Source organism: Mobula hypostoma, chromosome 20 (assembly GCF_963921235.1).
Source record: "Mobula hypostoma chromosome 20, sMobHyp1.1, whole genome shotgun sequence".
NCBI lineage: Eukaryota > Metazoa > Chordata > Chondrichthyes > Myliobatiformes > Myliobatidae > Mobula > Mobula hypostoma.
This window is the reverse complement of record NC_086116.1, coordinates 10,527,646-10,552,832: the sequence shown is the minus strand read 5'-3', so window position 1 is coordinate 10,552,832 and position 25,187 is coordinate 10,527,646. Positions and strand designations below refer to the sequence as shown.

Below are 25,187 nucleotides of genomic sequence, written 5' to 3'. Positions count from 1 at the left end.
TGCTCTTCATGGCGTGCATCTCAGACAGCCTCTGACAACTAAGTGCAACTCTCCTGGCCTTCACGTGGCGTAGCTGTTCTCACTGACAGGAGAAGGGGCAAAGACGGGCCACTGGCGCCTTAAAACCAGCTGCTCCAGGCAGATGGGGCTCGTTAACCACGGATGGCAGCTCATTTAGGAGAGGGAAAACTCCAATTTCAAACCTCCGCTGCCTTGTGGCTAAACCTGCTCACGGTAAAGGCTGGAAAAATCCGGAGCCCAAGTCCCGAAGGTGGCTGACTGCTGTACCCAGCACCGGCACGGCAACTCCTGCGATGCTGCTGGCACCAAACTGTATCAACTATCGTCGTTCCTTTGGATCTGTCATCAGCATGGGGGGGGGGGGGGTCCCACTGCATGGGCAACAGACAGATCTCCATATCAACTCTGCCCCGGGTTTTGCCCTGGAGAGGCCACTCCCAGTGACTACCAGGGGTGCAGTACCCATGGTCGACCACGACCGGAGGCCACAACAATGATAGAGGTGTACAAGATCATTCATGTGGATAGACAGACCTTTACCCCAGGGCAGAAATGGCTAATATGAGGGGGTATAATTTTAAGGTAATTGGAAGAAATTATAGAGGGGGATGTCAGATGCAAGTTTTTTCTCACCGCCATAAAAAACATTAGTGGGTGTCTGGAACGCCCTTTCAGGGGGTGATGGTGGTGGCCTTTAGAATCATTTAAGAAACTCTTAGATGGGCACATGGATGATGTAAAAAAAAATTGAAGACAATGTATAAGGGGAAGGATCAGATTGATTTTAGAGCAGATTACAAGATCGGCACAGCATTGTGGGCCGAAGGTGCTGTACACTACCGTAGTTTTATGTTTGATGTTTTTAATTAAGCACATTTTCTTTTCCTCCATCTCTCATACCACCTCCAGGTGAATTATTTAGGATCTTCTCCCAACACTACATGTTGAAACTCAATCTGGTTAGTCAGATTAGTTACAGAGCTGATGACACTTACCAGGAGTATATCCCCAAGGCTCATAGTAAGATGGAAATACTCCAAGATGACAGCCTCGGACAAACTCTTCATAGTCCATGGGTAAAAGTGGACTTGTGGATGATAGAAACTCAGGGTGAAAAACAATCTAGAAAAATGAAAATGGATTTTAAAAACACACCAAATATTTTTTAAAAAAATGTCTATCAAGGGTAAAGCCCTCCCCATCATTGAACACATCTACATGAAGCATTGTTGCAGGAAAGCAGTATCCCTCGTCAGGGACCCCCACCACCCAGGACATACTTTCTTCTCACTGCTGCCATCAGGAAGGTACAGGAGCCTCAGGGCTCTCGCCATCAGGTTCAGGAACAGTTACTACCCCTCAACCATCAGGCTCTTGAACCAAAGGGGATAGCTTCACTCAACTTCACTTGCCCCATCATTGAAATGTTCCCGCAACCTATGGACTCTCTTTCAAGGACTCTTCACCTCATGTTCTCAATATTTATTGCTCATTTACCATTTTTTTTTTGTATTTACATTGCTTGTCGTCTTCCACACTCTCGTTGAATGCCCAAGTTGGTGCAGTCTTTCATTGATTCTATCATGGTTATTATTCTATTATGAATTTATTGCATATGACAGCAAGAAAATTAATCTCAGGGTTGTATATAGTGACATGTACCTTAATAAATTTACTTTGAACTTTGGTACATCATGAAAATAGATTTTGATAGATATTTTTACAGCTACCACTAAACCAACCACTGAAGTCAGGCTAACTGGCCTATAATTTCCTTTCTTCTTCCTCCCTCCCTTCTAAAAATGTGAAGTGGCATTTGTAATTTTCCGCTGTGTGGAACCATTCTTGAATCTTGTGTCTCTTGAAAGATCATTACTAAAACCCCCATATTATGAATGAGCAGATTTCTGCAATGCTGGTCTAAGATTTAGAAAACTATTAATTAACAGAGAGTTAAATAATAAAGAGGCATCTGTTGAAACTTTCTGTTCAATTTCAGATAGCAGTAGCTGTTATTTGGAGCGAGACAGATTTAATAAGTGGCACCTTTTTTTTTGTCTGTATTCCCAAGAGAAAAGGAATAGGCAGTCAGTGCAGGGTACTCCTATAGCCATTCCCCTCGGTAAGTATATAATTTTAGATACTGTTAGGGAGTGGGGGTGGGGGGAAACAACCTAGCAGAGAAAAGCCACAGTGGGTCTCTGCTACTGAGGCTAGTTCTGTGCCCCAGATGGGAAGGTGGGAGATTGTTTAGAGGAGAGGTAAGCAGTAGTGATGGGTGATTCTCTGGTTAGGGTGACAAGACAGGAGGTTCTGTGGATGAAAACAAGACTCCTGGATGGAGTGTTGCCTCCCAGGTACCAGGGTCAGAGATGTCTCTGATCAAGCCCATAGCATTCTTAAGCAGGAGGGTGAGCAGCCAGATGTCATGGTCCACATTGATACCAATAACATAGGCAGGAAGGATGACAAGCAGGAAGAAGGGCTTCAGATTTTTGAATAGAACATAGAATAGTACAGCACAGTACAGGCCCTTCGGCCCACAATGTTGTGCCGACCCTCAAACCCTGCCTCCAATATAAGCCCCCACCTTAGATTCCTCCATATACCTGTCTAGTAGTCTCTTAAACTTCACTAGTGTATCTGCCTCCACCACTGACTCAGGCAGTGCATTCCACGCACCAACCACTCTCTGAGTAAAAAAACCTTCCTCTAATATCCTCCTTGAACTTCCCACCCCTTAATTTAAAGCCATGTCCTCTTGTATTGAGCAGTGGTGCCCTGGGGAAGAGGCTCTGGCTATCCACTCTATCTATTCCTCTTATTATCTTGCACACCTCTATCATGTCTCCTCTCATCCTCCTTCTCTCCAAAGAGTAAAGCCCTAGCTCAATAATTGGGCTCCTTTCAGGGAAGGAGGGACCTGTACAGAAGGGACAGTTGCACCCAAACGGGAGGGGGGAAAATATCCTTGTGGAAAGGTAGTACTACTCAGGGGGAGGGCTAAACGGGAGTCGCAGGGGATAGGAACCAGAACTAGAGTGCCAGTGCAGCTAGTGGAGTGGCTGTTGGGAAAGTAGATATTAATCCTACATGCACAGTCAGAAACAAAGCTGAAGCACAATGGGACTCCTGTTCTAAGTTGTGTACATTTCAATGCAACGAGTATTGTTGGCAAGGCAGAACATGCATAAGCATGTAGAATCACGTTGTTGCCCATCAATTGCTGGGAGGGGCAGGATTGGCAGCTCAGTTTTATACAGTTGGCGGGTGTTTGATGGGGGGGGGAAAGAGTGGTATTACTCATCTGGAAAAATGTCAGCTGTGCTCAAAGACATACTGAAGGACTCATCTACTGAAACAATATGGGTGGAAATGAGGTACAAGAAAGGGACGACCATGTTGGTGGGTTTGTACTACAGACCACCCAATAGTCAGTGGGACTTAGAGGTGCAAATGTGTAGGAATAGTATTCAGTTGCAAAACAAATAAGGCTGTGATGGTAGGGGATTAACTTCCTGTACAAAGACTGCATCACCCAGGGTGTAAAAGGACTGGATGGGATAGAGTATTTCAAATGCCTTCAGGAAACTTTCTTTAAATCATTATGTAGAGATCATGTGGAAGTTGCAGGCAGGCGTGAAAGACAACACCCAGCTGAGAGTGACTGTGGCAGTGTGTAGTCAAACTCAAACAAGGGAAAACTTTGAATTGAGACCACTAGAGGCAATCTTGCTTACCGCAGGCAGATAGACGAGAGTGACTATGGCAGTGTTCAATCAATCTGGAACAAGGGTTCCAAACCTGGGGTCCAAGGACACCGTGCTTAACGGTTTTGGTCCATGGCATAAAAAAGGTTGGGAACCCCTGATCTAGAAAAACCTAGCTTTCTTTTAAACAGTAGGGGGTGCCAGAGACAGACAAGATAGGAAAAATGGAATCATGAGAAATATACCCAACAATTATGGGACAATTGCTTTACCAACTTCAAAAATATCATCGGTTGTCAGCTTATAGTTCCTGTTGACTTTTAAAACCTCTATTGTGAACATTGATTGATCTTGCAAGTAAGGAAATCAAACATATAAATTTACAATGATCAATATCCATAACTGGCAAGTCAATTCTGTATGAGAACTTCAGAACAGCGTGGCGTGGGTGACAGAGACCAATGCTGTTCTCCTTGTGCACAAGTAAAATAGAAATAAGCAACATACATCAAAGTTGCTGGTGAATGCAGCAGGCCAAGCAGCATCTATAGGAAGAGGCGCAGTCGATGTTTCAGGCCGAGACCCTTCGTCAGGACTAACTGAAGGAAGAGTGAGTAAGGGATTTGAAAGCTGGAGGGGGAGGGGGAGATGCAAAATGATAGGAGAAGACAGGAGGGGGAGGGATAGAGCCGAGAGCTGGACAGGTGATAGGCAAAAGGGGATACGAGAGGATCATGGGACAGGAGGCCTAGGGAGAAAGACGGGGGGGGGGTGACCCAGAGGATGGGCAAGAGGTATATTCAGAGGGACAGAGGGAGAAAAAGGAGAGTGAGAGAAAGAATGTGTGCATAAAAATGAGTAACAGCTGGGGTACGAGGGGGAGGTGGGGCCTAGCGGAAGTTAGAGAAGTCAATGTTCATGCCATCAGGTTGGAGGCTACCCAGACGGAATATAAGGTGTTGTTTCTCCAACCTGAGTGTGGCTTCATCTTTACAGTAGAGGAGGCCGTGGATAGACATGTCAGAATGGGAATGGGATGTGGAATTAAAATGTGTGGCCACTGGGAGATCCTGCTTTCTCTGGCGGACAGAGCGTAGATGTTCAGCAAAGCGGTCTCCCAGTCTGCGTCGGGTCTCACCAATATATAAAAGGCCACATCGGGAGCACCGGACGCAGTATATCACCCCAGTCGACTCACAGGTGAAGTGATGCCTCACCTGGAAGGACTGTTTGGGGCCCTGAATGGTGGTAAGGGAGGAAGTGTAAGGGCATGTGTAGCACTTGTTCCGCTTACACGGATAAGTGCCAGGAGGGAGATCAGTGGGGAGGGATGGGGGGGACGAATGGACAAGGGAGTGTGTGTATCCTGGGCCTATTTATTTCAATTATTCGCAATAATCATAAATAGACAGCACAACACTGAATACACTGAATCTCCTCTTAAGGAATGAGACAGGGCATGAGACAGAATTGTGTGTGCTGGGGAAGATTTTGTATCTAATGATCATAATTCTTTGAATTGAGACCACTATAGGCAACCTTGCACGGTGTCCTTTTTTTTGCCGGTGGATTGGGGGGCAGGGGGTGGTTGGAGGGAGGATTGTTGCTTGCTGCCACTTACACGTGCAAGGGAGGGGGAGCTGCGGGGGGGACTTTGGGGTTCTAACATTTAACTGTCATTCATTCTTTGGGGGCACTTCTCTGTTTTCGTGGATGTTTGTGATGAAAAAGCATTTCAGGATGTATATTGTATACATTTCTCTGACATTAAAGGTACCTATTGAAACCTTTGAAGTAGCAAACTGGATTCAGCATTGGCTTAGCAGGAGAGAGGGTGGTAGTAGATGGTTTTCTCTGACTGGGGGCTTGTGACTAATGGTATACTACAGAGATCAGTGCTGGCTTCAATCCAGTAAGATGGCAATGCATGGACACAGCAGCCTCTCCGGGTCCAACAAAAAGGTGATTGTTTGCCCTTCACATTCGCAAGATGCTGCTGGTTATCAAGGACATCAAGTACTGCAGCTCTAGTCTATCAGCGAGTTGCTCGATAGCAATGGAGCTGGATGTTGCATGTTGCAGCCTGCTTCAGCCACTCAAAGAAGACATCAGTGGCATGAGGAGGCAGTGTATAATTCAATGGATGGTGAGGGAGAGGGGGAGGGGAATCTCAAACATTTTTGTTGTCATCGCAAAGCCCTGTTGGACTGGTAATGTCGAATACTGCAAATCCGATCCACTGGTTTATGGGAGAGACTAGTGGCAGGGGAGCTACATGGCGTCTGTTGTGGCGTGGAACAGACCCTATTCATATCTCGGAGTCACCTAGTGTGGCCGCCAAAGATGGCTGCATCACTGGCGCCCAGCACTGGGTTGGATGCTGGCCACATCTGTCTGTGCTGCCCTCAAAGCGTTCACTTGGCGGGAGACAAGCTGAATTTCGTTCGATTGCAACTGCACTGTATGAGATGAGGAACTGCTACAGACTGTTCTTGCAGAAACATGGCTCTGGGACCACATAGCATGCACCATTAATCCAATGACCATGACATTCAGGGACATAGGCTAGATTGTTATTTTTCTCCCAATATTAGTTTTCAGTAACTATGCTTTTCTGTTATCATAATTATATGAGCTATGTGAGATTTTGGTTTTGTGTTTTGCACCTTGGCCCTAGAGGAACAGTGTTTCTTTTGGCTGTACAATTAAACAAATTTGAAAGAGCAAAGAATATTTGAAGATTTTGCCAGGACTAGGGACTTGAGCTATAGGAAAATATTGAATAGGTTAGGACTTCATACTCTGGACCAGAGTATGACAGGAGGTTTCATAGAGGCATACAAAATTATGAGGGCTATGGACAGGGTAAATAGACGTAGCCTTTTCCCCTTGAGGTTGAAACTTGAACTGGAGGTCATAGGTTAACAGTGGAAGGTGAAATATTTAAAAGGATTCTGAGGGGAAACTACTTCTTTCAGAGGTGGTGCAAGTATGAAACAAGCTGTCAGGTTCATTTGCAATTTAGAGAACTTTGGATCATGTTAAGGATGAGAGGGGTGTGGAGGGCTCAATGTGGTAGATGGGAGTAAGCTGAATTTCAACGTGGCATGCAATAGATGTGACAAAGGAGCTGCTTCTGTGCTGTGGTGCTCTATGACTATCTACTAATGAAATTGGTCAAGTTTATTAGACTTTACTAATCAAAAATACAATGAAATAGTTTCTTCCCCCTCCACCCCCAAGTAGTACTGCATGATTTTCTCAGGGAAGGTAATCAATGCCACAAACCTTTCATCCCTTAATGCCTCACCAAACTCTGAACGATAGATCACAGTATTTAATTGCACCTGCCATCCAGAAACACATTCAACGAGGGAAGCCAACCCTTCAGCCATCTGTACTCATTAAAGTAATGCTTATTTTCATTAAAATAATTACCAGTCTAAACAATATCCACATTTCACCTCATTAAGATGCAGTTCAATTCAGTTTATTTTTAAATTTAATCTTTAGAAATGCATCCCCTCCACCTCATTAGGCACTCTGCAGACCAGTTGTCATACCACTGTACATTGCGGTTGTATCTGATCTGCTTTGCTCCAATGATTCCAGCCTCAATCAGCAACTCCTGAGGACAACGTTCATTTAAACATGACGCAGAAACCAGTGACAGGTAATGGCGGTGGGTGAGCAGATCAAAATTATGGGATTAGATCTCCAATTGAAATAAATTCACATCAGTGATGCATTAAGTAAATCCCCCTTTCCAAAACAGTGAAGGCCGTAATATTGCAGAGTTTTGGATTTGCCAAGAAAGCAGGGCATTTTACAACTTCAAGTAATAATGTGGGCCGACCAGCGGTGCAGTGACATCAGCACTGGACTGTGAGGCGAGTGGTCCTGGCCTGGGCAGCAGCTGAATCTGCGTGGAAGTAAGGCCTGACAATCTGCTTCCGTATCTTGCCACGAAAACTCTATGGACATCTACACTATCTATAGTGACTTGACCATACTCAACAACAGACCTTTCAGCCCAACTTGTCCATGCTGACCAAGAGGTTCATATCCATCGAAATCTTCCCTATCCACGTGTTGCTCAAATGCTATTACTGTACCTACCACTTCTCAGGCAGCACATTCTATATACACACACACACACCATACTGTGTCATGAAGTTGCCTCCTTAGACCCCCGATTGCCTTAATACTCTGCCCTCAAGATCTTTAATTGTTTAATGACAATATATTCTGAGCACAGACTGATATCAGACAGCAGAAGAATGTACAAGGAGGTAGACAGTCAGTCTGGGGCTGAAGGCAATGCTTCCCTCACCCATGGACAGCAGCTCAATTACAAACCTTGACCCTGTCAGCCCGGTTGTTGAATAGTCCGATTCGTCGGATGGTGTTGAGGATGGGGTCCTTGTCATCGTCGAGCATGTTGTGGGTGGTCACGGGAGGCAATGTGTGACGCTGAAGTTAGGGAGGTAAAAGCTCCAAAAATCAGTAAGTGCAGTAACAGCAATACGTCTTAGCAACACGTCATGCAATAAAACTGGTAAGCTTTAAATTCACAGTTGGGGTCATGTATAGAATTCACTCATTGATAAAAGGCACAAAGTCTGTGGTATCAACCAATAAAAAAAATTAAGTAGCAAGATAACCCTTCTGTATTGAAGAAAACAAAACAAATTAAGATCAAAGTACTGCAAAAATAGATTTAGATACAGCATGATATCAGGGCTTCTGGCCAAATGAGCCCATGGCCCTCCAGTTAGATTCAGATTCACATTTATCTATCCCAGGTACATTAAAACAGACAGTCAAAATAGACAGGTAGTTTGCGTTAACAACCGACACACCCCAGCAGCATTGCCACACATTCCAGCGGCAGCATAGCAGGGCCAGAATGCTTGGCAGAATAACACAGCACAAAAAAAAAAGAACACAACAAACAACAAAACAGCAGCAAAGACCATCCTCTTTCCACACACACGGACACTCCAACTACAGGACTAGTCTCCAATGTCCCTTTCTAGGATTTAGCCATCAGACTGACATCCAGACTTCCGATTGGCCAATTACACCCATGTGCCCAATTAACCTACTAACCTGTGCACCTTTGGAATGTGGGAGGAAACCCATGCAGACACAGGGAGAACTTATAAACTCCTTACAGATAGTGTGGAATTGAACCTGTGTCAGTGGTACTGTAATAGCATTATGTTAACGGCTATGCTCCCATGCCACCCCAGCAGAGAATAGTTTACATATTGCATTTCTTCCTTTTTTGGAAAAAATTTCCTCAATGCAGTTGAAACTCAAGGCAGAGGTCAGTAATGGTATTAGAGGGATAGGGCTCAAAAAATGGGTGGAGGGTTTACGAACCACTAAAGGAATGATCTTAAAAAAAAAAAGAGACAATAAATTCTGCAGATATTGGAAATCTTGAGCAACACACACAAAATGCTGGAGGAGCTCAGCAGGTCAAACAGCACCTATGGAGGGAAATAACTGTCAACATTTCAGACCTCCCAAAATATCAACCACTGATGCTGCTTGACTTGCTGAGTTCCCTCAGCATTATGTGTGCAAAATGGGAGAACAGTTTTGAGGGGGATAGCAAAAATGGTTCTAATCAGAATTAAAAAAAAAATCAGGAGGCAATAGGTACAAAATTAAACAAGTCTTTAAAATATGCAAGATTGATTGTTTAAAGTCATGGCCCAAATCACATCCAAAGATAACCATTGCCAAATCCAGTGTCAACAATATTTTAAAACTACCCAAGACGTTAATATGCTAAACATTAAGATGTCATTGCAATGGAAATCCTCGGACATCAAGTTCACGAAAAATCCTTACCAGTCCCTCCTGAGGATTCAATCAGAAGATACAAATTAAAGAATTTCAGAATCAATAGTTTCATGCAATTTACATGAATTTATACAGTTTCTTTCTCAAACATGGGAAAATATAGTTTTTAAATACCTACCCACCTACCCTGCTGAAACAATGATTCTAATCCCAGGCATACCTGCATTGCATAAATGGCTCTTTTCATTATCGTCATGTCATCCCGATCAAGGAACTTGGTCATGTCTGGAGTTTCCCCTCTGTAAACACATAGCATAGGTGTGATATTAACAGGATAGATTAAAGCAATTTTGTTGCACTTGGTGCAAGTTAGGCTGAGTCTACGTAATATCCATTCATTTTAATTTAGTCTCCTTGAAAGCAAAAATGTACGGTAGGGGAACATAGAGCAAAACATGATCACAGATCAGGGTGTTAGAATTCAGAGTTCAATTCCAATGTCCTCTGTAAGCAAACCTATACGTTCCTTCCAGTGTGCGTGTGGGTTTCCTCCGGGTGCTCCGGTTTCCTCCCACAGTCTAAAGACATTGTTTAGTAGGTTAATCGGCCATTGTAAATTTTCCTGCAATTAGGCTAAGGTTAAATCAGTGAGTTGCTAGGCAGCATGGCCTGCAGGGCCGGAAGGGCCTCTCCAAATAAATCTAAATATTTTAGAAATGTATTTCGAAATAAAATAAAGTGCTGGAGGAACTCAGCGGAGGAATAAAGTCAAAGTTTCGAACCGAGACCCTTCATCAGGACTGGAAGGGAAGGGGGAAGAAACCAGAGTAAGTGTGGGATGGGGGGGCGGGGGGAGAAGAAGGAATACAAGCTGGCAGGTGATAGGTGAAATCAGGTCGGGGGGAGGGGGAAATGAAGAAGCTGGGAAGTGATAGGTGGAAGAGGTAAAGGGCCGAACGAATCCGAAAGAAGAGAACAGTGGACCATGGGAGAAAGGGAAGAAGGAGGGACACCAAAGTTAGGTGATGTGAGGAAAAGAGACAGAAATGGGGAATGGAGAAAGACAGAAGGATAGGGGGGTGGGAGAGGAGAGAAAATCACTGGAAATTAGAGAAATCAATGTTCATGCCATCAGGTTGGAGGCAGCCCAGATAGAATTTAATGCCCCAATCATCTCAATATGCAGCACGCCCTGGTGTGGAAACACTAATGCCCAGGAACCGAGTTCCCAACTGTCACTGATAACTTCAATCATCTCAACTCTGCACTGGTTCCACAGCTTACAGTCTCAGTTTCAAGGACTCTGCAACTCATGATCTTAATACATTTTTTTGCAATTTTCTTTTCACAACACACTGGAGAAACTCAGCAGGTCGGGCAGCATCCATGGAAAAGATCGTTCGACGTTTTGGGGTGGAACCCTTCGTCAGGACTGAAGAGGGAAGGGGCAGAGGCCCTATAAAGAAGGTGGGGGGAGGGTGGGAAGGAGAAGGGTGGTAGATTCCAGGTGAAAAACCAGTAAGGGGAAAGATAAAGGGGTGGGGGAGAGGAAGCAGGGAGGTGATAGGCAGGAAAGGTGAAGAAGGAATAGGGGAAAACACAATGGGTAGTAGAAGGAGGTGGAACCATGAGGGAGGTGATAGGCAGCTGGGGGCGGGGCAGAGTGAAATAGGGATAGAGGAAGGGAGGGGGAGGGATTTACTGGAAGTTGGAGAATTCTATGTTCATACCAAGGGGCTGGAGATTACCTAGACGGTATATGAGGTGTTGCTCCTCCAACCTGAGTTTAGCCTCATCATGGCAGTAGAGGAGGCCATGTATGGACGTACCTGAATGGAGTGGGAAGCAGAATTGAAGTGGGTGGCTACTGGGAGATCCTGTCTGTTTTGGTGGACGGAGTGGAGGTGCTCGACGAAGCAGTCCCCCAATCTGCTTCGGGTTTCACCGGTGTAGAGGAGGCCGCACCGGGAGCACCGGATGCAATAGATGACCCCAACAGACTCACAAGTGAAGTGTTGCCTCACTTGGAAGGACTGTTTGGGGCCCTGAAATAAGACAAACATTACATAGAATAGAGCACAATTGAATATATCAAATGATATAAATGTAATCAACATCAAAAGGCATTAAGTAATCCTACAAGTAGGCCAAATTTAAAAAGAAGGCTTTTAAGTGTTTTGAAGTGTTCCATCGTCCTAGCCTGGTGTATCTCAGTCAGCAAACTATTGCAGGGTTTTGGTGCACAAGAGCAAAAGGCCAGATCTTATGTGCTTGGCTCTAGAAACAATAAACAAACCAGTATTTACTGTTTTAAGATTATGCTTAGTATTACTTACATTATGATTAATGCAAACTGGTGTGGTGAAAGCTAGTACAAGTTTAATGACAGCACAGATGCAAGATACTCAGTATGTGTTCATGGAAAATAACTCAGTGTTGCCTCACAGATATATTCTATTTATTTCATGTCCAAAGGAGTATCATCTCAAGCAGATTCAAACAGACAAAATGAGACCAGTGTAGTTAGCAACTTGCGTAAACATAGATAAGTTAGTGCAAGAGCTTGTTTCCATGCCGTATGACTAAGTTTTAAAACACTAACAATCAAATGCTTTTACTAATGAGCACATCTGTTTTCCATTGTAATTTTATGAAGGACCTGTATAACTTACTTTAACAATGCTTCATAGAGTCTCTTTCCAAATTTCTCCTTGATTAAATGGGCAGTATCCCTGTGAACAATAAACATACAAAAGCATCATATGGCACATTGGTGTTTTATATAAACACACTCAGTAAACACCAGTTATTTTTCCTGTGTACCCTGCATATCTACATCACCAGTGTTTGACAATGTAGATATCTAGGGCACAAAAATATTCAGTACCAACATTCTCTCCATCTAGTCCTTCCTATATGCCATTTTGGGGATTCACTTCACAACCGGGATATTTACAGGAGTCATACCAGTTAAATCCATCCTTCCTTCCAGCACTGAATAAAACAATGGATATGGACAATTCCAGTGCAAATCTTTCCCTAAGGCTTTGCACAAGAGTCAAATGTACAGACTCATTAGGTTTGATACTGGACCAGAGAAGGAATTCAGAGACCAATAAGATAACTTGTCACTATGAACACCTGACATCAGCCTTCACATCTAAATTCACACAAGGGAAGCATCCTCACAAAATGTGTTTCTTTTTAGTTTTAGTCAGTTCCTCACTTGTAACTTAAATCATCAGCCTGGTGAGTTTACCCTTGGTTACAAGTGGGATCTGCAGTACCAAGTGCTCGGAGTGCATGAGAGTCACTCTGAAGTGTGTAAAGGCAGCCATTTGGTCACAGTGAGGTTCTGATTACTCAGCTGTAAAATAGGAAAATATGCAAATTGTGATAATTAACATATATCAATTGTTCTGCATAACCAGGCCTGGTCAGCGCACAGATGCTGCATCTGCAAGTTTATAGCTAGGAGCTGCTATGCTTACAGTTCAGGTTTTATTGGCAGTGAAATTCACCAAGGGTACAGGTATTCGAATTATTTCCTTGTATTATCAATGGTGCATTGGAGACTATAATCAGGTGCGCTGTACCTCACGAAACAGCTTCCCCCCACCCCCCCGCCATTTCAAAAATTTGAAACTTTGCTTAACAAATGTCCAGTAATGTCATCAAGCATTCAATGATGTGATAAAAACAGAAACTTCAGTACTCCTCCAGCTATAGCAAAGGGCATTTGTTAACCTTGCCCCTCCTCCATTTCCTCATGGCTGCTATCTGATAGTCGTTGCTTGCCTCTCACTTCCAGAAGAGGATTCAGTTTGCCCTAAATTTAACAGTTTAAGTTTCCAATCCAGTATATTTGAACAAAGTTCTGTGTGAAGTTTTATTTTTAAATTGTTTCAGTAAGACTAAAAATCAATAATCAAAACATGAGAATCTGGAGCAATTTAACTCGTTCATGACCCTGGGGCCACAAGATAAGGTTAACTGTTCAAACGCATTAATGAACGCTTAAAAAGTGTGAAACAAGATGATATTACCATAGCTGTTTCCTGACTGCCTGCCCCTTCAAGGTTTCGATATTAAAGTTGAGAGTTTTGGCGGGCATTATGAAAAATACCACAACCGTTAAATCACATTTCTGAACCTGATAAGAAAAAGATATGTTACATGTAAACAGAACAACTCCTCTTACACCCCGCATAGGAAAGGATCTCTGTAGAGAATGGTTCACTATCTACTAGGAGCCATTAATTGGCTATGTTTGAAAACTGTATTGTGTCGTGCTTTCTGTTAACAGCACCTGCCCAGTGTTTCTACAGGGACGGCAACTACAGTGCATCGAACAAGCATTACTGAAAAACTAAGCTGTCCTGGATCAGATTTCATAAAATTAGGATTCTTTTAGTAGCTCAAGACTTTATGAATGAGTGGAACATTGAACACTAACAACTGATTACCAAATGTGCTAGTGAAAGGAACTCCAAGTTTAATCAATCATAGGCTCCTGGTTGCATTAACATTGATTGGGCTCCTGTACCTAAAGAGTCCACTGAGTGTATGTTTGTGGTGTTCTTATGCTGCAGCCCACTTCAAGGCTCAACACATTGTGTGATGTGACACAACAATTGTAGGCCGTATCTCGGGTAATGATGAGTTTGAGTACAGGGAGGAAATTAAGAACCTGCCTCTCTGTTTTTTTTTGCTTCCCATTTTTCTATTTTCTATTTATGATTTATAATTTAAATGTTTAATATTTACTAATTTTAACTATTTTTAATATTTAATGTTTGTAACCTAGGGAGTGGGAAGCACAGAATCAAATATCGCTGTGATGATTGTATGTTCCAGTATCAATTGATTGGCAACAATAAAGTATAAAGTATAAGTGATGCCCCTCTGTAAAGTGCTGTCGCAGTGTGGTGATTTGAGTTACTGTTGCCTTCCTGTCAGCTTGATTCAGTCTGGCCTTTCTTCTCGGATCTCTCATTAACAAAGCAGCACACAAAAAGCTGAGGAACTCAGCAGGTCAGGCAGCATCTATGGAAATGCATAACCATTAACGTTTTGGACAGAGACCCTTCTCAGGACTGTCTTCTGCCTGCTCCGAGTTCCTTCAGCATTTGGTGGTTGCTGCTTTGGATTTCCAGCATGTGCAGAATTTGTCTTTCATCAATAAGACGTTTTTTACCACAGAACTGCCACTTAATGTTCATTGTTTCTCAAACCATTGTCTGTAAACTCTAAAGACTACTGTGGGTGAAAATTCTCGGACTGGGACTGGAGTGTATCACAGAATCATTTTATTATTTTAATTATTACTTTATACTTTATTGTCTCCAAACAATTGATATTAGAACATACAATCATCACAGCGATATTTGATTCTGCACTTCCCACTCCCTGGATTACAAAATATTAAAAATAGTAAAAATTAGTAAATATTAAAAATTTAAATTATAAATCATAAATAGAAAATAGAAAAATGGAAAGTAAGGTAGTGCAAAAAAAAGAGGCAGGTCCAGATATTTGGAGGGTACGGCCCAGATCTGGGTCAGGATCTGTTCAGCAGCCTCATCACAGTTGGAAAGAAGCTGTTCCCAAATCTGGCCATACAAGTCTTCAAGCTCCTGAACCTTCTCCCAGAGGGAGGAGGGACGAAAAGTGTGTTGGCTGGGTGGGTCGTGTCCTTGATTATACTGGCAGCACTGCTCCGACAGCGTGCAGTGTGGTGTAAAGTGAGTCCAAGGACGGAAGATTGGTTTGTGTGATGTGCTGTGCCACGTTCACGATCTTCTGCAGCTTCTTTCGGTCTTGGACAGGACAACTTCCATACCAGGTTGTGATGCACCCTAGAAGAATGCTTTCTACGGTGCATCTATAAAACTTAGTGAGGGTTTTAGGGGACAGGCCAAATTTCTTTAGCTTTCTCAGGAAGTAAAGGCACTGAGGGGCCTTCTTGGCAGTGAACTCTGCTTGGTTGGACCAAGTCAGGTCATTTGCGATATTGACCCCGAAGAACTTAAAGCTTTTGACCTGTTCCACTTGCGTACCACCGATGTAAATTGGATCGTGCAGTCTGCTACTCCTTTTGAAGTTAACAACCAATCCCTTCGTCTTGAGGAAGTTGAGGGATAGGTTATTATGCTTGTAAACTGTGGAATTCAATACCCAGAGCTAAAAAGGATGCAGTTGACACTTAAATGCCAGCAAATAATACTTAACTAACCTTCTAACTAATGTTTTTTTGTTTTTTTCATGTTATTTTCATGTTCACACTTTATCCCATCATAAAGCATTTTGAAATACACCTGTATGAATAGTGCTCTACAAGTTATTTGCCTTAAGGTGTACAGGTGTACCTAATAAAGTGACCACTGTGTTTTTACTAGCTCATTAAATGAATGGCTCCATCTAAATTCATAAGGACCCAATTCAGGATTTCTCAGATTAAATCTGAAACACTCAATCTTGCTTTTTTAGTTAACTCGATGCGGTCCATCGTAGCACAATAATGACAGCTTTTGTAGAACTCCGTATTGCTCCAGATCCAGGTGAAAGGACATCACATGTGCAATTAACCCCCGACACCTTGAAATGACCCTTGAGCAGAAACCCAACTAAATTTCTTTGAAAAGAAAATGAGTGTGCAAAGGCTTGCAAACTGAAATAAAAATACCAGATGCAGGAAAAATTCAGAAGGGTTGAGCAACATCTGTGGAAATGAAAAACAGTTAAATGTTTCGGGTCAAAGATCATCCACAGCTGCACGTGGCAACAAATCCCACAAATTCACCACCCTCTGGCTAAAGAAATTTCTTCGCATCTGTTTTGAATGGATGCCCCTCTATCCTGAGGCTGTAACCTCTTGGTCCTAGACTCTCCCACCATGGGAAACATCCTTTCCACATCTACTGTGACTGCGCCTTTCAACATTTGAAAGGTGTCAATGAGATCCCTCCCCTCATTCTTCTAAATTCCAGCGAGTATAGAACTAGAGCTAACAAACATTCCTCATGATAACACTTTCATTCCCGGAATCATTCTTCTGAACCTCCTCTGGACCCTCTCCAATGCCAGCACATCTCTTCTAAATGAGGAGCCCAAAACTGTTCACAATACTCAGGGTGAGGCCTTACCAGTGCCTTACAAAGCCTCAGCATCATTTCCCCACTCTTGAAATGAATGCTAACATTGCATTTGCCTTCCTCACCACCGACTCAACCTGCAAGTTAACCTTTAGGGTGTTTTGCACAAGGACTCCCAATTCCCTTTACATCTCAGATTTTTGGATTTTCTCTGTTTAGAAAATAGTCTGCACATTTATTTCTACTACCAAAGTGCTTGACCATGCATTTTTGAACATTATATTATTTCATTTGCCACTTTCTTGGCCATTCTCTTAATCTGTCCAAGTCCTTCTGCATCCTATCTATCTGCTCCTCCGCCAATCTTCACATCATCTGCAAACTTGGCAACAAACCCATCTATTTCATCATCTAAGAGGCGGAGAGGAGAAGATGGCGGCGCGACGCAGCGCGCACGGCCACTTCGGTGGTGATGCCCGTTATTTGTCAAGTAGGGGACTGTACGCAAGTCTGATTTGGTGGAGACAGATGTGAGAGTACAGAAGAGCATCTGGAAAAACTTCTGAAATGCCCGCTTCACTGCCGCTGTTACTGTGCGGTCTGGAATCTCCGGAGAAGGCCCCGAATCCTCGGCTTTGCTTGTTTCGGCGGCCGGGCAAGGTCGGAGGCTGCATTGGAGGGGCTGGTAGGAGGCTCGAAGTTTTCGGACGGACGGTCTCAGTGTCAGCTGTGGTCGGGTGCTTCCAATGCATCGGCAGTCGTCGGTGCCTGGAGGTTTATGGCCGGGAGCTTCTCCCTTTTGCCGCCTGCTATCGGGGACTCGGGAGTCGATTGACTCGGGACTTTGAGACTTTTTTTTTTTACTGTGCCTATTGTCTGTTCTTTATCAAATTATGGTATGGCTTTGCACTGCTGTAACTACATGTTATAATTATGTGGTTCTGTCAGTGTTAGCCTTTGGTTTGTCCTGTTTTTCCGTGATATCACTCTGGAGGAACATTGTATCATTTCTTAATGCATGTATGCATTTCTAAATGACAATAAATGAGGACTGAGTGTTCTCATAATCTAAACCACTGATATACAGCATAAAAAGAAGTGGTCCCAAAACCAAACCCTGCAGAACACCATTAGTAACTGGCAGCCAACCAGATAAGGAACCTTTTATTCCCACTTGCTGCCTTCACCCAATCAGTCAATGCTCTACCCATGTTAGTAATTTTCCTGTAGTACCACAGGCTCTTAACTTGGTTAGCAGCCTCATGTGTGGCACCTTGTCAAAAGCCTTCTGAAAGTCCACTGCATCCCCTTTATCTGTCCTATTTGTAATCTCCTCATAGAATTCCAACAGATTCATCAGGCAGGATTTCCCCTTAAGGAAACCATGCTGACTTTGTCCTATGTCACCAAGTACTCCATAATCTCATCCTTAACAATTGACTCTAACATCTTCCCAATCACTGAGGTCGAGCTAACTGGTCTATAATTTCCTTTCTGCTGCCTTCCTCCTTTCTTAAGGAGTGGAGTGACATTTGCAATTTTCCAGTCCTCTGGCACCACGTCAGAGTGCAATGATTTTTGAAAGATCTAATGTCGCTACAATCTCCAAGGCTAACTCTTTCAGAACCCTAGGGTGCAGTTCATCTGATCCAGGTGTCTTATGTACCCTTAGGTCTTTTAGCTTTTTGAGCACCTTCTCTCTTGTAACAGTAACTGACCCACTTCTCTTCCTTCACACATAACATCAGGCACACTGCTAGTTATCTTCCACAGTGAAGACTAATGCAAAATACTCATTTAGTTCATCAGCCACCTCCTTCTCCCCCATTATTATTTCTCCTGCCTCATTCTCTTGTGGTCCCAACTCCACTCTCATTTCTCTTATTTTTAAGACACCTGAAAAAGCTTACTGTCCACTTTGATATTGTTTGCTAGTTTGCTGTCATATTTCACCTTTTCCCTTCCAATGATTTTTTTTTTTAAAGTTGCTCTCTGTAGGTTTCTAAAAACTTACCAATCTTCTATCTTACCATTAATTTTTGCTTTCTTGTATGCCCTTTCTTTTGTTTTTACAATAGATTTGACTTCTCTTGTCAGCCATGGTTGTACTATTTTACCATTTGAGTAGTTCATTTTTAGAATACATAATGTTCTACACCTTCCTCATTTTTTCCCAGAAACACACACTATTGCTGCTCTGCTGACATCCCTGCCAGCAGCTCCTTCCAGTTTACTTTGGTCAACTCCTCCTTCATACCACTAATTTCCCTTACTCCACTGAAATACTGCTACGTCAGATGTTACTTTCTCCCTATCAAATTTTAAGTTAAACTCAAATAATAGTGATCACTGGCTCCTGATCTTGCGCTCCACACATTGAGATAAACAGGGGGATGGGAACCAGTGCAGAGAGACAGAGGGGTGTAAAGTGAGGGTAGAAGCAAAAAGTAGTAAGGAGAAAAGTGGCAGGCTGACAAATCCAGGGCAAGCATTAAAAAGGGCCACTTTCAACATAATTGTATAAGGGCTAAGAGAGTTGTAAAAGAGCGCCTGAAGGCTTTGTGTGTCAATGCAAGGAGCATTCGTAACAAGGTGGATGAATTGAAAGTGCAGATTGTTATTAATGATTATGATATGGTTGGGACCACAGAGACATGGCTCCAGGGTGACCAAGGATGGGAGCTCAACGTTCAGGGATATTCAATATTCAGGAGGGATAGACATGAAAGAAAAGGAGGTGAGGTGGCGTTGCTGGTTAAAGCAGAGATTAACGCAATAGAAAGGAAGGACATAAGCCGGGAAGATGTGGAATCGATACGAGTAGAGCTGCATAACACTAAGGGGCAGAAAACGCTGGTGGGAGTTGTGTACAGGCTACCTAACAGTAGTAGTGAGGTCGGAGATGGTATTAAACAGGAAATTAGAAATGTGTGCAATAAAGGAACAGCAGTTATAATGGGTGACTTCAATCTACATGTAGATTGGGTGAACCAAATTGGTAAAGGTGCTGAGGAAGAGGATTTCTTGGAATGTATGCAGGATGGTTTTTTGAACCAACATGTCGAGGAACCAACTGGAGAGCAGGCTATTCTGGACTGGGTTTAGAGCAATGAGGAAGGGTTAATTAGCAATCTTCTCGTGAGAGGCCCCTTGGGTAAGAGTGACCATAATATGGTGGAATTCTTCATTAAGATGGAGAGTGACATAGTTAATTCAGAAACAAACGTTCTGAACTTAAAGAGGGGTAACTTTGAAGGTATGAGACGTGAATTAGCTAAGATAGACTGGCAAATGACACTTAAAGGATTGACGGTGGATATGCAATGGCAAGCATTTAAAGATTGCATGGATGAACTACAACAATTGTTCATCCCAGTTTGGCAAAAGAATAAATCAGGGAAGGTAGTGCACCCGTGGCTGACAAGAGAAATTAGGGATAGTATCAATTCCAAAGAAGAAGCATACAAATTAGCCAGAAAAAGTGGCTCACCTGAGGACTGGGAGAAATTCAGAGTTCAGCAGAGGAGGACAAAGGGCTTAATTAGGAAGGGGAAAAAAGATTATGAGAGAAATCTGGCAGGGAACATAAAAATGGACTGTAAAAGTTTTTATAGATGTGTAAAAAGGAAAAGACTGGTAAAGACAAATGTAGGTCCCCTGCAGACAGAAACAGGTGAATTGATTCTGGGGAGCAAGGACATGGCAGACCAATTGAATAATTACTTTGGTTCTGTCTTCACTAAGGAGGACATAAATAATCTTCCAGAAATAGTAAGGGACAGAGGGTCCAGTGAGATGGAGGAACTGAGCAAAATACATGTTAGTAGGGAAGTGGTGTTAGGTATATTGAAGGGATTAAAGGCAGATAAATCCCCAGGGCCAGATGATCTGCATCCCAGAGTGCTTAAGGAAGTAGCCCAAGAAATAGTGGATGCATTAGTGATAATTTTTCAAAACTCGTTAGATTCTGGACTAGTTCCTGAGGACTGAAGGGTGGCTAGTGTAACCCCACTTTTTAAAAAAGGAGGGAGAGAGAAACCGGGGTATTATAGACCGGTTAGCCTGACATCGGTGGTGGGGAAACTGCTGGAGTCAGTTATCAAAGATGTGATAACAGCACATTTGGAAAGCGGTGAAATCATCGGACAAAGTCAGCATGGATTTGTGAAAGGAAAATCATGTCTGACGAATCTCATAGAATTTTTTGAGGATGTAACTAGTAGAGTGGATAGGGGAGAACCAGTGGATGTGGTATATTTGGATTTTCAAAAGGCTTTTGACAAGGTCCCACACAGGAGATTAGTGTGCAAACTTAAAGCACACGGTATTGGGGGTAAGGTATTGATGTGGATAGAGAATTGGTTAGCAGACAGGCAGCAAAGAGTGGGAATAAACGGGACCTTTTCAGAATGGCAGGCAGTGACTAGTGGGGTACCGCAAGGCTGAGTGCTGGGACCCCAGTTGTTTACAATATATATTAATGACTTGGATGAGGGAATTAAATGCAGCATCTCCAAGTTTGCGGATGACACGAAGCTGGGCGGCAGTGTTAGTTGTGAGGAGGATGCTAAGAGGATGCAGGGTGACTTGGATAGGTTGGGTGAGTGGGCAAATTCATGGCAGATGCAATTTAATGTGGATAAATGTGAAGTTATCCACTTTGATGGCAAAAATAGGAAAACAGATTATTATCTGAATGGTGGCCGATTAGGAAAAGGGGAGGTGCAACGAGACCTGGGTGTCATTATACACCAGTCATTGAAAGTGGGCATGCAGGTACAGCAGGTGGTGAAAAAGGCGAATGGTATGCTGGCATTTATAGCGAGAGGATTCGAGTACAGGAGCAGGGAGGTACTACTGCAGTTGTACAAGGCCTTGATGAGACCACACCTGGAGTATTGTATGCAGTTTTGGTCCTCTAATCTGAGGAAAGACATCCCTGCCATAAAGGGAGTACAAAGAAGGTTCACCAGATTGATTCCTGGGATGGCAGGACTTTCATATGAAGAAAGACTGGATGAACTGGGCTTGTACTCGTTGGAATTTAGAAGATTGAGGGGGGATCTGATTGAAACGTATAAAATCCTAAAGGGATTGGACAGGCTAGATGCAGGAAGATTGTTCCCGATGTTGGGGAATTCCAGAACGAGGGGTCACAGTTTGAGGATAAGGGGGAAGCCTTTTAGGACCGAGATTAGGAAAAACTTCTTCACACAGAGAGTGTTGAATCTGTGGAATTCTCTGCCACAGGAAACAGTTGAGGCCAGTTCATTGGCTATATTTAAGAGGGAGTTAGATATGGCCCTTGTGGCTACTGGGATCAGGGGGTATGGAGGGAAGGCTGGTGCAGGGTTCTGAGTTGGATGATCAGCCATGATCATAATAAATGGCGGTGCAGGCTCGAAGGGCCGAATGGCCTACTCCTGCGCCTATTTTCTATGTTTCTATGTAACACCTTGAGTACTGTATTTGCAATCCTTTTTGATTTTACATCCCTGTTGGCTGTGACTATGTCCCATCACCTGTCTGCCCATCCAGACAGTCTGACTGCACTCTATCTTTACCTTTTTTTTTAAAAAACTATCTGTCCTATCCTGAGTCCCATCACTACAGTTCCCACCCCCTCCCTACCAAGTTAATTCAAACCCTCCCCAACAGCTCTAACAAACCTGCCCGCGAGAATATTGGTCCCCCTCGGGTTCAGGTGTAACCCGTCACTTTTGAACCGGTTGTACCTCCCCAAGAAGAGATTCCAATGATCCAAGAATCTGAAGTCCTGCCCCTGCAGCAGCTTCTCAGCCACACGTTTATCTGCCAAATCATCCTGATTCTACCCTCACTGGCGCATGGCACAGACAGCAATCCAGAAATTACTACGCTGGAGGTCCTGCATTACAGCTTTCTACCGAGCTCTCTGAATTCTCTTTACAGGACCTCATTGCTTTTCCTTCCTATGTCATTGGTACCAATATGTACCAAGACATCCGGCTGCCCTCCTTTCCTCTCCAAAATGTTGTAGACGTGATCTGAGACATACCTGACCTTGGCACCTGGAGGCAACATACCATCCGGGTGTCCCGTTAATGTCCACAGAATCTCCTGTCTGTTCCCCTCACTACTGAGTCCCCTATCACTACCGCTCCCTTCTCCCTTTCCCGTCTGCACCACGGACCCATGCTCAGTGCCTGTAACCCGGATGCCGTGGCATTTCACCAGGAGGTCATCCCCCACAAAAGTATTCAAAGTGATGTCCTTATGTTTGAAGGAAATGGCCACAGGGGGGTTCTGCTCTAAATGCCCCTTTATATTTCCATTCCTCCTGACAGTCACCCAGCTACATGCCTCCTGCAACTTTGGGGTGACTACTTCCCTGTAACTCTGATAGATTATCTCTTCACTCTCCAGTACAAGCCGAAGGTCATCCAGCTGCTGCTCCAGGTCCCTAACACGTTCTTCAAGGAGCTGCAGCCGAATGTACTTCATGCTTTATAGTTATATTCCTTTGTTTCAACTCACTCTCTTGTCAAAGCTTCTGATTATTTCCCCTCTCTAATTGCTCCTATTAACCCACTGACTGGACAGCCTCTACAATGGCATTACTATAGCAATCTTGGTCTCACCTTAGAGATATTCTACTTTCTGTTCAGCCCTCCCCACCCTCTTAGCAACCTAAACCCAACTTTACTTTCTTTTTAGTAGTTCTGATGAGGGGTTGTTGCCTCCCTCCCACCCCGCAACAGATGCTGTCTGACCTGCTGAATAAGTTTTTCGTCTCAATTCCCACTGTCTTAAGATTTGTCTTTCGGGGGAACAGGCATAGTAAAGAGAAATTAAGCTTATAGAGTCAAGGGAAGGAAGTAAATGGCTGTGATGTTTATTTAAAAAAGACCCAAGTAGTGGTGGTGCTCAGGATGACAATGGCTCTGATTTCTGTTTACAGGTGTCCCCCAGCTTTTCGAATGTTCACTTTACGAAACCTCACTATTACAAAAGACCTACATTAGTTACCTGTTTTCGCTAACAGGTGTTTTCACTGTTACGAAAAAAGGCACAGCACTCCCTGAGCAGCCGCTCCTCCCGCGGAATGGCATTCTCGCCGGCATTGCTTAAACACGTGCCTGTGATCAGCCGTTTGCAAGATGAGTTCTAAGGTATCGGAAAAGCCTAAAAGAGCTCGTAAGGGTGTTACACTTACTGTAAAACTAGAGATAATTAAGCGTTTTGATCATGGTGAAAAAGCAAGGACAAAGTGAGTTTGGCTTGTGGAAGTTGACGAAGATGATGTTGAAGAGGTTTTGGCATCCCATGACCAAGAACTGATAGATGAAGAGCTGATGCAATTGGAAGAAGAAAGGATAAGAATCAAATCCGAATGCAGTAGCGAACGGACCGAAAGTGAAGTCGTCCAGGAACTGAACGTGAAACAACTGCATGAGATTTTCGCTGTAATTGACAACAATGATTGCTGAAAAGTACAACTTTAATTTTGAAAGGGTACGTCGGTTTAGGGCATATTTGCAAGGTGGTTTGAGTGCTTACAAAGAACTGTATGATAGAAAAATGCGTGAGGATAAGCAATCAAGCATACTGTCGTTTTTCAAGCCTTCCACATCAGCCACAGCAGACGACGAACCTCGACCTTCGACATCGAGGCAGTCAGACATAGAAGAAGATGACCTGCCTGCCCTGATGGAAACAGACGACGATGAGATGACACCCCAGTGTCCCACCACCCCAACCCCCGGGCCACGGACCGATACACTGCGCGGAGAATGCAGCGGTAGCTGGGGCACACCCAACAAATCTTTAAGAAAAAAGCTGAAATAAACAAGCTAATTAATTAGGTGCTACCCGGCACGTAAATGTCAGCCCAGACCAGAGGCGATTGCCCATTGCGTCACCTCAGATCTGGGCCGACATTTATGTGCCAGGCGACACCTAATTAATTAGCTTGTGTATTTCAGCTTTTTTCTTAAAGCTGTGTTGGGTGCGTCCCGGTTACCGCTGCACCACTGCATGCTTCGCGGATCGGTATCGGGTCACTGCCCGGAGGGTGGGGGCCACTACACCATCCAAACTCTGACGACTCAGCCTAATACACCATCAGTGTGCTCTGCGCTGTCCCAATTCCGGTAAGTGATACTACACTGTACATACATTATTTCTACTTTATATAGGCTGTGTATTTTTATGTGTTATTTGGTATGATTTGGCAGCTTCATAGCTTAAAGGTTACTGGAGAGAGTGTTTCTGCCGAGAGTGCTTGTGTGAGATTTTCGCTATGGAGAACAGTGCAGGCAATGATCGTAGAGAAGTATTTCTACTTTATATAGGCTGTTTATTTATCATATCATTCCTGCTTTTACTATATGTTACTGTTATTTTAGGTTTTATGTGTAATTTGGCATGATTTGGTAGGTTATTTTTGGGTCTGCAAATGCTCACAAATTTTTCCCATATGAACAAATGGTAATTGCTTCTTCGATTTACGACATTCCGGTGTACGAACCGTTTCACAGGAATGCTCTACCTTTGGATGGCGGGG

General features: G+C 43.5%; 1 protein-coding gene across 2 annotated transcripts in view; it reads right to left on the bottom strand.

Moving 5' to 3' along the window:
* The window catches only part of gys2 (glycogen synthase 2), an 83,311-nt gene that overhangs the window by 14,127 nt on the left and 43,997 nt on the right, over window positions 1-25,187 (bottom strand). For both annotated transcript variants that reach the window (XM_063072383.1, XM_063072384.1), the window contains exons 8-12: window positions 13,595-13,701; window positions 12,221-12,280; window positions 9,769-9,847; window positions 8,091-8,204; window positions 1,017-1,143 (exon numbers count right to left, since the gene is read on the bottom strand). In XM_063072383.1, coding sequence (XP_062928453.1) covers window positions 1,017-1,143; window positions 8,091-8,204; window positions 9,769-9,847; window positions 12,221-12,280; window positions 13,595-13,701 — 487 coding nt within the window. The remainder of the gene's footprint in view (window positions 1-1,016; window positions 1,144-8,090; window positions 8,205-9,768; window positions 9,848-12,220; window positions 12,281-13,594; window positions 13,702-25,187) is intronic.